At 34.2% G+C, this 14,262-nt stretch overlaps 1 protein-coding gene and 1 pseudogene across 1 annotated transcript; one reads left to right on the forward strand and one right to left on the reverse strand.

Moving 5' to 3' along the window:
- Positions 1 to 985: 985 nt before the first annotated feature.
- Positions 986 to 3,330, reverse strand: LOC125265312 (annotated as a pseudogene).
- A 3,993-nt stretch (positions 3,331 to 7,323) lies between these two features.
- On the forward strand, positions 7,324 to 10,530 carry LOC125265315. Its single transcript, XM_048185450.1, has 7 exons — positions 7,324 to 7,428; positions 7,748 to 7,826; positions 7,971 to 8,318; positions 8,414 to 8,767; positions 8,998 to 9,105; positions 9,204 to 9,238; positions 9,390 to 10,530. The coding sequence occupies exons 2-7, from the start codon at positions 7,787 to 7,789 to the stop codon at positions 9,507 to 9,509; spliced, it is 1,005 nt and encodes a 334-aa protein (XP_048041407.1). The 5' UTR covers positions 7,324 to 7,428; positions 7,748 to 7,786; the 3' UTR covers positions 9,510 to 10,530.
- Positions 10,531 to 14,262: the final 3,732 nt, after the last annotated feature.

Consider the following 14,262-nt stretch of genomic DNA (forward strand, 5'->3'; position numbering starts at 1 on the left):
CAATCTACAAAGGGGGGGGGACATAAATAAATTTTGTTTTCTAGAGCTGAGGGAGACTGTAGCTCTGAGTAGAAGAGCCATTCTGATCTCTCCATACATTGATCACTCTTGTTATTATGGGTCCAAATGATTCCTGGTTGAGAATATCCTGATGAATGTCTGAACCAGTAGACGCTGTATTCTCCTGCACAGATCTTACTGAGTCAGTATAGAGTCCCAAACCTCTTAAACTACTGGGATGAAGGAAATAGGAAAATTGTTTCATCCCAGTGAGTTGATTCCTTTGAATCCATTCACCATCCACTCTCTTTAAAGGCAGGATACAGCTATAAGGAATCAAAGTGCATGACACAATACTTTATGTCATTAAGCTATAGGGGGAAACACCACCACAATAATAATAAAATAAAAATAAAAGCTGATCTCCTCTGTTTTGTCAAATAGCAAGAAAGAAAGCTGCTGTCTTTTATTCTAGTCAGTCATTACAGGAAAGCAATCACAACTAAACTTCAAAAGTTCAGTGGCTCATCCAATAAGGAGAGACTTCCGTGAATAGGCTTTAAAGTTCACTGGTTCATTAAAAGATTAATTCAAAAACACTGACTCTTTGACAATCGAAACACAACAAACTCCCAAGCATCTTTTCTATCATTATACACAATATCGGTTGGCTGTTTGCCTGCAATTAGAAAACCTAGGCCAGCAGGCCTACTAGCCCATATTCTTATTATGTTCATCACTTTTACAAGCACTACTGACCAAATGACACTTTAATTTAACAGAGTTACCCTGTTGAAAAAAACAGCATATGCTGGTTAGATATGTTCTGAAGCATGGAAGCAGGCTTGAGCTGGTGTAAGCTGGTCAAGTGCTGGTCCTAAGCTGGTCCTGAGCTGGAGCTAGTTGCTTAGGACCAGTTTAGAACCAGCACTTGACCAGCCAAGGACCAGCATAGATAAAGGCATGTTTACCTTTCTGTCCATTTTCGAGTTTTATCATTGACTTCTTTATTCGCATAATCCACTGTGTCATCGCATTATCGTGTTCATAGTTCATAATGCTGTATCAGTGCTATTTTCATAAATAATACATGTGCTTTTTAAAAGATTCGATTGGCTGTGTTTGGCTAACTCTGCTGGTTCATGTTTGGAGCACTTGTCAAAAAATACATTAAACAACCGCTCTTGTCCAGATATGGAACGTGATTGCATCTGCAACAAGCAATATTGAATTTAGGCTACCCGTGTTTGCGCAAGCATGGCATTTTAGAATTCTTTGCAGTCTTGCATACTTGTGTATCAGCAGGTGCAGGAATTGTCGGGAAATCATTCGGAGAGCGTTCCCACATGTAGAGAATCAATGACGCAACTGTTTCTCCCAAAAATGATGGACTAAAAAATGTTAGGGTGCACCAGCAGCCAGTGGTGGAGAAAAAAATGGAGAGTTTTGGACAGTATTTTTTTAATTGGTGTTATTCCTGTTGATATTTACATGTAAAAATACATTAACAGTGAACATAAATCAAAATTATATTTTAAAAAAATCAGATAATGTCCAGACTGGTAAAACTAACAATAAAAACTATGTAACAACAACAATAACTTCTTAGCATTATAGTAATTATCTTAATTAGTGCGTTGTGATATGTGAATAAACAGTTTCTTTTTGGTTGGTTTTCACTGCAGATCTTTTTGAGGTGGCAGGCTTTTTTGAAAAACTCAGGGCTACATAATTTAGGTCCTCTGTTTCCTCAACCTGCACAAGAAAAACACAAACATGATCAACCTACATCACTGAAAACCATACATTTTATATAATTAAACATTTAATATAATTTATGCTATAATTGTACTCAACAGAAACAACACAAACACACATGTTGCTTTGGACAATAAATAAATAAATAAAAATACATTAAAAATCTGCACTTCAAGTTACCATTTTGATTAAAGTTTTACTCCATATTTATCAGTATACACAGTAACAGTACCATTCAAAAGTCATAGATTTCTTTTAAAGAAATTAATATGCATACTGTTATTCAGCAAGGACAATAAACTGTTCAAAAGGACAGTAAAGACTTTAACATTGTTATGAAAAAAATAAATTAAAAGAAATATTTTTTTTTTTTTTTTTTTTTACTTGAACGATTTCTGAAGTATCGTATGACACTGAAGACTGGAATAGTGATGCAAAAAAAAAATAACTTTGCATCACAGGAATAAATTACATTTTAAAAATGAAGTCAAATTTCATGTGTCACCACTGTGGCAACTTGAACAGGCACAGAGGCCAAGTTTAATGTGTTATAAAACATCTGATCATTCTCTTTAACTTAGAGGGCAAATAAAAAATCATTACCTGATTGCTTTGATTTCTGGTTTGTTTTGAAGCTTCTTTGGATAAAAATAAAAAATACTTTGTTATTACACTGATCAGAATTAAAAAAATAACAATTTAGTGATGAATATTTGTACTTTATTATTTAATTTTGCTATGAGATTATTTTAATTTAATTACCTTTTTTGAGCTTCTTTTGAATCAGTCTCACCAGAATTATGTTCACAATCATGGATATTATGCTTATTGTGAACAGGGTTAAAACTACTGGATTCCAAAAGGTTGAAGATGCTGAAATGGTAACACAGATTTAGGAATTCAAGTACCAACATAAAGAAATTTTAATAATTATTGGCTGGAAAAGAGTGTGGTATTATATGTTACATATATCGAAATCAAATATTGCTGTACCTTCAATAGTCAACTTAGTTCCATTTCCAAAGTGTATCTTCCCACATGTGGCCACAGCACAGTAATAAATCCCAGCATCAGATGGTTTGAGTTCAGTCTGAGGTAGACACAGCTCTGGATAGAAGAGCCATTCTCTGATCTCTCCATACATTGATCACTCCTGTTATCATGGGTGTAAATGATTCCTGGATGAGAATATCCTGATGAATGTCTGAACCAGTAGACGCTGTATTCTCCGGCACAGATCTCACTGATGACCGAACACTGCAGAGTCACTGAATCTCCTGGATGAAGTCTGTGAAACACAGGCTGCTGGAGAACACTGGTGCTTCTCATTCTGTCCCTTTCTGAAAGAAATTCAACATTCTGTAAATACATTAAAACAATACACTTTTATGTGCAACCAGATTGTGAATTGTGGAACACACATATTGTCATGAACTCACCTTTAGGCAGCAGAATCGTTCCTTCTCCAAATGTAATAACGTTCAAGAAACTCACAGCACAATAGTAGTTTGCAAAATCATATTCCTCCAAGTAAATGATGCTCAAATTAAAATATCCACTTCCAATTCTGATAAAGTATCGATTTGTCTTGTCAAAGCCATTTTGATACGTAACGCTTCCTGAATCATGTTGTGAATATGCTATAAGAATTGGTTTCTTGCCGATAGAATGTTTATACCATGAAATAGAATTGATAAAGTCATCTGAGTGAGAGCAGGGTATAATCACACTGCTTCCAAGTTCAGCAACTAGCAAAGGAATTTGGTTAATAAAATGACAAACAGAAATTCGAAACAAATGCTCAATTAAAATACAATTTTAAACATACTTGCAAATGTGAGGAGAAAGAAAGTAAACAAAACCCTGAACTTCATTTTGTAGCACCTGTACTTAATCTAAAAGAGAAATAAACACATGTCAACAGAAGTCTGGAACATGCAAATGAGCAAATGTGCAAATATATTTAAACAGAAAAAATGAACTACTTTTAAATAAGTAACAATTGAAACACTGACTCTTTACTAAAATAGCTCAGTAATGTTGGTAATAAAAATACAATACAGTATTTTGTCAAAAGAATAAATAATAATTATAATAATTTTGCAGTGATTAACTTAATAAAGCTCTTGAAAGTTTAAAGGAATTACTTACAACCTTACAAGAAAGATAACCCACTAACAGTGATTTCAGTTCACAGAATAAAAAGAGAGTTTATAATTCCAATATTTTTAGAGAACTCCTTATATGGTGGACAGTGTCCATTTGATGGTACATCTTTAGACTGCTTCCTCTTTTATACACAGCCATGTTCAAAGATCAAAGACTGACACTTTGATGTTTGACTGGTTGTTTTACAAAAAGGGGCAGAACCAAATTCCATGCACTTGAGATCTGTACAGCAATGACATTGATAAATGTCACAAGAAACACCGTTCTGAATAATGTTACAGAATCTGCCACTGCCAATTAAACCCATTTAAAGTGTTCTACTGTTTCTAAATGTCCAATAATCTCAAAATAGGCAAGTATCGGCTAAGTAAAAGGCCTAGCTGATAAACTGGTCTATCACTATATGCACAAGCTATGGAGTTATGATGCAGTCTATGCTGATCTGCATGTACAAAGATACAGGCAAACACCTCTCTAATTCGAACTTGTTGGTCCAGTACATCCCACAAATGCTATGGGACTCTTTGCTCAATGGCACTCAGTTTTGCAGTTATAATGTTTTGAGCCAATCCCAGCTCCAAATCTAAATGGTTGACAAGCATCCAAATTCACATGCTTTCAGGTGTATGTGAATTAAATAAAGAACAAACTTCTCAACCATTTATGTAGTACGATATTAAACATATCTCTAAATTAAATTCCCTTTTGTCAGTCTATTACTGGGCCAGTTGTATTATGCATATCTGAAGGCTGTTATGTATAAGAGCACTATGTTTTCTCAAGGCCTGCCTCAAGTTCTGTGTGTAAAGTGGGCCTGCCTAAGGACTCTCAAGGTAGGCTGAACAGGTTGCCAAGATGGGCAAGACCGTCCTCTAAAGCTGAGTGTCACAATCACCCTGCTGACTCTGTTCTATCATTCACACGCTAGCGCTTCCCAGAGCTTTAAGAGCCACACCTGTCACTCGTCATTAGCATGTGTAGACCAAATATAAATAGTAAAACTAAGATAAATCCTTGACAGGCTTAGAATGCTAAGATTTTCTGTTTTGCTGTTTGATTCTCCAAAACGATACAAGTTAAGATTTAGTATAATCCTGAACTGTAACTGTGTAATATGTTCAATGCCTCGTTTCAAAGACTGTGAAAGACTTTTCCTGTGAATACTTACCAGAGTTATGTTTGCATTGTTCCAAAGATTTTGAAAAGTGAATCACCACCTGAGTTTTATCCTTTTCCGCCCTTTCTGGTGAAAGCCTTCCTGCTTCAATCCTGTACTGTTTCACATATGTTTTTTCTCCATTCCAGTCATCTGGCTTTTCCTGTGTTGATTTCAAATAAACTCCTGCGACTGGATTCATATGAACTACCTCTTCCTTGTATCATTACACTGAGCCTGATAAGAATGAATTCAATATTTGTTTACGCTAATTATTAATCTTTACGTGTGGAGTTACATCTATTATGACCACGATTCAAAGAACCCTTTCAGTTTCACACAGGTCACTGTTGTGGGTTCACTGAAATGATTATGCTCTCCGTTACTGCAAGTCTTAAAACTAAGAATTAAGTTGTGTCAAAACTACCCATGGAAGGGTTATTTTTGACTGTGATCATGGAGGCAAGTAAAAAAAAAAATTTCCACAAACGGATGCACTTATGCAATTGTATATAGGTATCTACTGGGTGAATGTGATTTCACCAAGTACAGTATGTTCCTGGATCAACATCTTTGTTGATCCTGGAACAACATTTCAATCAACCAATCAGATTTGAGAGACAAGTTTACAGTTTATGTCAAGTTTAGGCTTACAACCAGGGTTAGGTGCTTCTACATCAGTGTTATGCACCTATCATTTCCCTCTGATTTTAGGGATAACTTATGGGTAGGGTTAGGTTTAGGAGTAGGGATATGGTTAGGACAAAATTTTTGGTACAGGAATGTTGTTCTAGGATCAACGGTATGTCAATCCAAGGACATGTCTTACTTTGCAAAATCATGGTGACTATATATATTGGGTGTGTATACTAACACTTAAGTGGATTGGGTAAATATGCATTGTATATAATATACTTTGGATTTTTTTTTTCTTTTATACTGCATGTAAAAACATGATTAAAATCTTAAATACAGTTTCTCTCTGCTGATGTTCACCGCAGCAGTTCTCTGTACTGAACAGCTTCTTCCTGTCAGTCACTCAGGAAATGATGCTGTACACTGTGGCCTCTTGACTGAAGCTCTGTTTTGTATCACATCTTCTCCTTATATGGACAAATGATGTGATTTGTAGTAGTACTTGCCTAAAACCCACAGTCTTTATCTGTCTTCATGCTTTTATCAATTTTGATGTCATGTCTGGGGTGCATTTGCTTGTGGACGTTTGTGGTAAAAGTGGCTGAAACAACCTCTTGATTTCAGATCAAAAGTTCAATTTGTTAGCAAAAGACCTCTGATGTGGTACAATGGCTGTATCTTTAAACCCTTATGTTTTGTACATTTTTTCTTCTTGTGGGTTTCCAATGCTCTGTGTAAATCTAAATAATAGCAATTTTTAAAATTGACCTTTATGAAATTGACTTGATCTGTCTGTTGTATCACAAAATTGACATGCATTTGCCAGAAATCAGTTTTCAGTTTTCAATATAGTAACATTCTCTTTTGTTTAAATATTCCTACTAAAAACTTCCCTACTATTCTAAATAGTGTGCAGAAACCAAATCCTGTCAGCAGTGTACCTTTTTAACTTGCTGAGGTGAACATCACAGAACAACATACATTGTGTGTTTAAAAACATTATACACCAATAAGCAGTCTTTCCAACCACATGACTGGCCACTCTGTTTTTGCTCTCCTCCCACACTTTGATGGCACCCAACCATTACACCCAAGACCCATTTTCATTCAAGAGAGACCACGTCTTTCCATCACATAAGTGTTTTATTTTTATTTTCAAACAGCACTACACAGGAAGTTGATACTCAAAGGCTTAAAGTGACCTTTAGTATTATTCTGTATTAATTGTTTATAAGCGATGATAAATGTAGGACTGTCAATCAATCGCATGTCAGTATTTGTCACAAAGAGCATCCAAATGAAGTTAATTAAAAAACATTAAATTAATGTTGCATACAATGAAATGATTGAATAGATGTAACAATAGATGTTCATTTGTTATGTTTACCATTTCAAAATTTATTTAGCATTAAAATTAGAGCAAACTGCATTTTGTATGTGTTTTCGTTTTGCCAATTCTATAAAATAAAACCATCAGCTCAACTACTTTTTATTTATGTATATATGTATTTTTGAGTGTATGTGTGCATGCGTGTGTGTGTGTGTGTGTGTGTGTGTGTGTGGAATCATGTAAAGATGCTGCTTTTTAGGGGAGTGCATATAAAGGCAAACCTCTCTGTGTTTCTCTCTTTCAGTCTCACTATATCAACGAGGGACATAAAACCTGTCTGGCGATTTACATGGCACAAACCTGTAATCAATAATAAACTGTAAGTAAGATTTGTTTGTTTGTTTATTTGATTGTTAATTTATTCATTTTTATATGTTCACTTTTGAGAACCATCTTTCTAAACGAAATATTTTGCGTGAATTGAGTATGTCAAGGTAGTTAACTACAATAATGGACCTGCTAAAGATGATGCTCTGAAGTTTAGTAACAATTTCCTATATATATATATATATATATATATATATATATATATATATATATATATATATATATATATATATCATTTAATAGCATTTCTGGTGTTATTATTATTATTATTATTATAAACATACATTTGAAAATGTTCTTTCTCATTCTAGAGATTTTCATTTCAGCCCACTTGAAGACAATTCTTCAAAATGCTTCATTTTTTCATCCTAATGCTTAATATACCTCAGTGTAAGTAACTTTGTATTTTTGTTAAACTTACACTAAATTCATACTTGTTTTCAGTGTGTTTAATGAATATTCTTAGAAGCAAATCCACAGCAAACAATACTAAGTATCTTTTCACCCGTTCCTTCTCATACTGAATTGCTTCAGGTACCTCAAAAAATTCAGACATCACAGTTCAGAATCATCTAAGGATTGTTCAAGCTGGAGACAGTGTTAACTTCACATGTATTTTATCAGGCGAAATAAGATCCAGCATGGCTTGGGTCAGACAAAGAGTTGGAGAGAAACCCCTTCTGATCGCTTCAATATATCAAGCTTTAGATGTCAAATTTGAAAATGAATTTGACAAACGTAAACGATTTTTTGTAACAAAAGATGATAGAAGTTTCAACCTGAGCATCACAAACGCAGAAGAATCAGACACTGCAACATACTATTGTGTTACATATGCATTTAGTTTCATATTTGGAAAAGGAACTGATCTCATTGTTAAAGGTAAGATGAAAAATCACAAACTTTGTTACATGTTGTACATTGTGTGTAATTAAATAAAAAAAAATTGCACTTCATTTTTTTTATTTTCTTTTCAGGTGGAGAACTGAGCATCGACTCTGATCATCAGAGACCTGCGTTAGATCCAGATCATCCAGAAGAGTCTGCAGTGGCCCTGCAGTGTGCCGTCGTCACTCAGAGCTGTGCAGGAGAACACAACGTCTACTGGTTCAGACACGAATCTGGAGAATCTCCTCCAGGAATCATTTACACTCAGGAGCGCAGGAACGGTCAATGTGAGAGGAGCTCTGATGGGAACTCTACCACACACAAATGTATCTACAACCTGCCCAAGAACAACCTCGGTCACTATGATGCTGGGATTTACTACTGCGCTGTGGCCTCATGTGGAGAAATACTGTTTGGAGATGGAAGAGAAGTTAATTTGCCAGGTGCGCATGCATTTTAGTTTAACTGAAAATTTAATTAGACAGCTGATATATATATATATATATATATATATATATATATATATATATATATATATATATATATATATATCAGCTGTCTAATTAAATTTTCAGTATATATATGTATATATATATATATATATATATATATATATATATATAATTTCTCTGTTAATAAATACTATTGGTCTGTTTGTATTTCATTACTACAGACAAATGCTTTCAGACACATTGGACTACAGCCGCTTTGATTATAATAATTTTGTCTGTGATCGTGATTATAATTATGGCCACGCGGTTGTACAAGCACCGGAAAAAAGGTATGCATTATTTCATGTTATCATGCCAGTGTTAAGTTTTAATGAGTTTAAATGTCAGTGCAGTTGTAAAATGCACAAATTCTCATTGTTTCTTCAAGATGAGATGTATAACACTCAGCACGGTCAGTTGATGGTAAGCAATCCCTTTTTTTCCTTGGTATTATGGAAAACAAATATCTTGACAATGAATTTAATCACTGCTAACCAATCTACAGATTACGCTAAACTGTATGTTTTAGGCAATATATTTGACTGAATGATTCATATTTAATGTTCCATGTCAGGCTGATGATGCAGACGCTTTGAATTATGCAGCTTTGAGCTTTCAACAAAAGCCCTCCACCTCTAGAAGACCCAGAGAAAGAAACTCACAAGATAACTCAATATATGCACATGTAAGATAACAATGAGTAAAACTGACTTGCACAGTATTCAGAGGTTTCTATTCAGAAGCTGTAAAAGTTGTCATTTTCCAGTGTCAGATACCAAGACATTTTAGGTTCAGTATATGAATTATGAGTTTAATTGAATTTTACTCAAGTAAGTTAGCCTCAATCATTGTCCTGAACATTTATGAATTTATCGTTTGATCATGAATCAAATAATGTACTTGATAAATCACAAAAGAAATGACTGTGTGAGACCTGTTGACTTTCTGTTGTGTTAAATTGTGTTAAATCCCTGTCCGTGGTACTGAAATAACATTATTGTGTAATATTGCTTTTGTAAAGTAGGTAGCATGATTTCATTAATTACTATCCAGAAATGTATGACATGATTGTTCACAAAGATATGACAAAGCCCATTTGTAATTCATGTATCTTCTAGAGCATGTACATTTTCCTTGTGCAATATAATTATTAATTCAGTTACAGATTGTACTAACAGATCATCTTAACCTTTGTCATGTCCATGTAGATCATGAGTCAAAATAATTTATTTTTTATGAAAGGAAGTATAGCAATTGTGTGTTTTATAATTGTCTTTTACCATTAAGAAAAAATTGTAATATTGTTATACTGTGTCTTTTTACCTACAAACAAACAAAGATGAGGTCAGAGGTTATTGTCTATGCGCAGGTAATGATTATGCAGTTAAATCTTGTAGTAAATATTGTGAAAATATTGTGAATATTGATTGTTCTAAATTTTTCATATTAGAACTATTAAAAAATATGATAATGTTGCTGTATTTTAGTACTAGACTAAGGCTATTTGTCCCATTTGCCCGACTTAATAATATGCCATTTTCAATAACATTTTTATATGTAGCAGCAAATCTCAGATGGTACGTGATATACTTCAAACAAGCATTAATTTGAGTCTTTGAAAATGAAATATGTATATGCAATTATACAGGAAGACATAAATATGGTATGATTGACAGAACATGCACATGAGCTCTCTCTGGTGGAGAAATGAAGCAAAACTACCCCAAGGCCATTAAAATAGGCCATAAGTGCAATTATCGCAGGATGACCTGGTCGATGAACTCTAGCCCTTAATGTATTTTTCTCTTAAAAATTTTCACTTCTCTCTTCCACATTGATGCATACACAGTGGTATGTTTAGTCCAACTTAACTCCAAAGCACAAGAACACAGAAAGCAAAACACATCTTAATGTAATGAAATGATGAAATAAACATACTTTTAAACTTTGAGAGGTAAAATGCATTAAAACAACAACAACAAATACAATATTACAAGTGCTTCACTCTAACAAATTGCTTTAGGATGATATAAAATATCAGACTGCTTTGGATCAGAGAAATTCATTTCTATTACTATAGAAATTTATATAGTATTTCACAATTGTGTAAACTACTAATAATTTAACTGCTTACAAAATGTGGATGAATTACTGAATAACATAAGCAGAGGTTTCTATAAATGAATGAATAAATTGATATGGTTTATTTATCAGGCAGCTCATGTGACCTGTATATTTTTAGTACTTTTCCAACCGCAGGACTGGCTACCCCGCTCTTACCTTACCGCCCACACTCATTCACAGCCCACAAACACCTTCCGAGCAGCTTTTTTTCCATTACATGCATTTTTTTTTTTTTTTTTTTTTTCTGAGCCTAATTATAGAGAAAGTTCAACAATTGCCAAAATGGCACTTTTTTTTATAGTGTTTACATTTTATTGCATTTATTTAGTTTATTTTGCTTCAGTACATATACAAATTTGAGTTATAATTAATAATATTAATAATTAACTAAAAGGCAGATTAAAAATTCCAAATAATGAATAATGTTGCATTTATTGTCTCCAAATGTTCCATTTTATCTGATTATTTGCTTCCTAATTAAAGGTACACTATGTAAGATTTGGCCCTCTGGCGGTTAAAAATGTGGGCAAAGTGAGTCGCAATGAGCAAATTATCAAAAATTAGTTATTGTTATTTTCACATTCTCTATTAAAAACCCTTCAAATGATTGTACAATTTGCTGGAATCCAACCAAAAATGTCTATAGGCTACACTTATTTGAAGCCGAGAGTCAGTAAAGTCAATTTTGAGAAAAATCGCGCCGGCGTGTTTTGCAGGTTTTTTTTCACATTGCAGCAAAACAGACTTAAAATACTCTGTCATTTTTTGTCATAGAGACATAAGTAATATATCAATTGAAACTATAGAATATCTTCTTTTATTTGTATACACTCAGAGTAAAAACAAAATGTTGTGCTTTTTGTAAAATAAAGAAAACTAACATGATGCGTGATTTCTCCTCTCCCTCTGAACGAAGTCCAATCTGATAGTTCTCAGAAAATGAACTGTAACTTAGTGAATACTAATCACAGAAAAATTACACTTATGTCTAAAAAAAACGTTAAAATGTCAGGTTTTAAATCATGTAAGTCAAAACAGAAAACAAACCTTCTGTGTTTATGTAATCTGTATGAAAAGAGAGCCATGTCAGAAGTCCGTGATTCAGCTCATTATCCGCTAATGCGGCCACGCCCACGGAGCCAGCGCTATTCAGACGCAAATTCAGAGGCAATACATGCATTCATCGTCTCAATCGTGTATTTATTGTCTTGAAAAGTGTTTATCTGGATGTAAAAGTCATGGTTAGTGAGCTCTAGTAGACATGCAGTTAGTTCCTGTTTTCTTTTCTTCTATAGATGAATTTTAGATGAGTTTTTGTTTCTTTAGCGCCCTCCGGCTGCAGTATGAATTGGAAACTCCATTCATGGAATAGCCTCTTCTTCTTTTAGATGAATTTGTGGACTAAAAATGCACAGAGAGCGCCCTCCGACTTCAAGTATGAATTGAAAACACCAGCGCTCATAGTAATGACAATGAATATTAAAGGTGCCCTTGATTCAAAAATTTAATTTACCTTGGCATAGTTAAATAACAAGAGTTCAGTACATGGAAAAGACATACAGTGAGTCTCAAACCCCATTGTTTCCTCCTTCTTGTATAAATCTCATTTGTTTAAACGACCTCCGAAGAACAGGCGAATCTCAACATAACACCGACTGTTACGTAACAGTTGGGGTGTACACCCCAATATTTGCATAATGCCAGCCCATGATGTTCCCAACATTATAAAAGGCATTAGAAAAGGGCAGCCAGTTAACGTCTGGAGCTGCACACAGCCGAATCATCAGACTAGGTAAGCAAGAACAACAGCGAAAAATGGCAGATGGAGCCATAATAACTGACATAATCCATGATAGCATGATATTTTTACTGATATTTGTAAATTGTCTTTCTAAAAGTTTCGTTAGCATGTTGTTAATGTACTGTTAAATGAGGTTAAAGTTACCATAGTTTCTTACTGTATTCACGGAGACAAGAGCCGTCGCTATTTTCATTTTTTAAACACTTGCAGTCTGTATAATGCATAAACACAACTTCATTCTTTATAAATCTTTCCAACAGTGTAGCAATCATAGACATCATATGATGTCTATGGTAGCAATAGCCGTTAGCCACGGAGGACAGCCTCAAATTCACTCAGAATAAAACTTTAACATCCAAATAAATACTTTACTCACATAATTCGAAGCATGCATGCAGCATGCATGACGAACATCTTGTAAAGATCCATTTGAGGGTTATATTAGCTGTGTGAACTTTGTAAATGCGCTGTAATATAGTCGACAGCTGGTGTGGCAAGGAGCACGCGATTTAAGGGGGCGGCGCCGAGTGTAAATCAGTGCATTGTTAAGTTTTCTGAAGGTTCCAAAACAAAATCACCTAGCAACCACACCTTAAATCCCTGGTAATAGCTCCAAGTTTGGCACAAACCAAGTCAAAACCCATATCTATAAGAAGAAATATATTTTCAACTTTTTAATTTCATTGGTTCAGACTCATGCTATCGAGAATTCGCTTTGAATATTTACAAAGTTGGAATGCTGCGTTTTAAAAAGATACCAATCTTGTGCTGAGAGTCCTCTAGAAGTGAGCAGAGAAAAGGCACAAAGGAACGGTACTCTCAGAAAACGTACAAATAAAGATACTTTTAAATGTTTAATTGCTATTTGAAGCATTGGGATCGCTAGACAAGGGCTTAATGAATTCATTTTTGTGTCATTTTGACAGCATGGGTCACATATGGATAGCAAACTTTCTCTATTTACAGATATGATGAGACACTCATGAGCGAGTATAAACATATAATAGGCTAGACTTACCATAGTGTATCAGGGAAAGACAAAAACACATTTTGATGACGTATTGATTTATTTTTTACATTTTGTTCATTTTGAACGAAAAAAAGTTGCATAGTGTACTTTTAAGTAGCCACATGGCCTAAATATTTTAGATTAAATATAATCCAGATATTATTAAATATAAAAATGATATGTTGCTGCTAATCATAGATAGGCACAGACAAAACATTTCAGGGGTTAAAAGGTCAAAGAATTGCACTGGTACTGGTCTTAGCCGAGTTCTGGTCATGAATTTCTGTTATTGCACAATAGTGGTGCAGGATCCTTTAGCTGTGGCCAGAGTGTGAAAGCAGGAAGTTAAAAAAAAAAAAAACATACTTCAGATCAAGCAGATCACAGCTAACTGCTGTAAAAAAGTTTCCACATGAAACCTTGCAGAAATACAGTATTTGTCAGTGTTTGACATACAGCCTCTACTGCTGAAAAGCAACAAACAAACATCTCTTTCCAATATCATGGGGTGAC

This window comes from Megalobrama amblycephala, linkage group LG3 (genome assembly GCF_018812025.1).
Source record: "Megalobrama amblycephala isolate DHTTF-2021 linkage group LG3, ASM1881202v1, whole genome shotgun sequence".
Classification (NCBI taxonomy): domain Eukaryota; kingdom Metazoa; phylum Chordata; class Actinopteri; order Cypriniformes; family Xenocyprididae; genus Megalobrama; species Megalobrama amblycephala.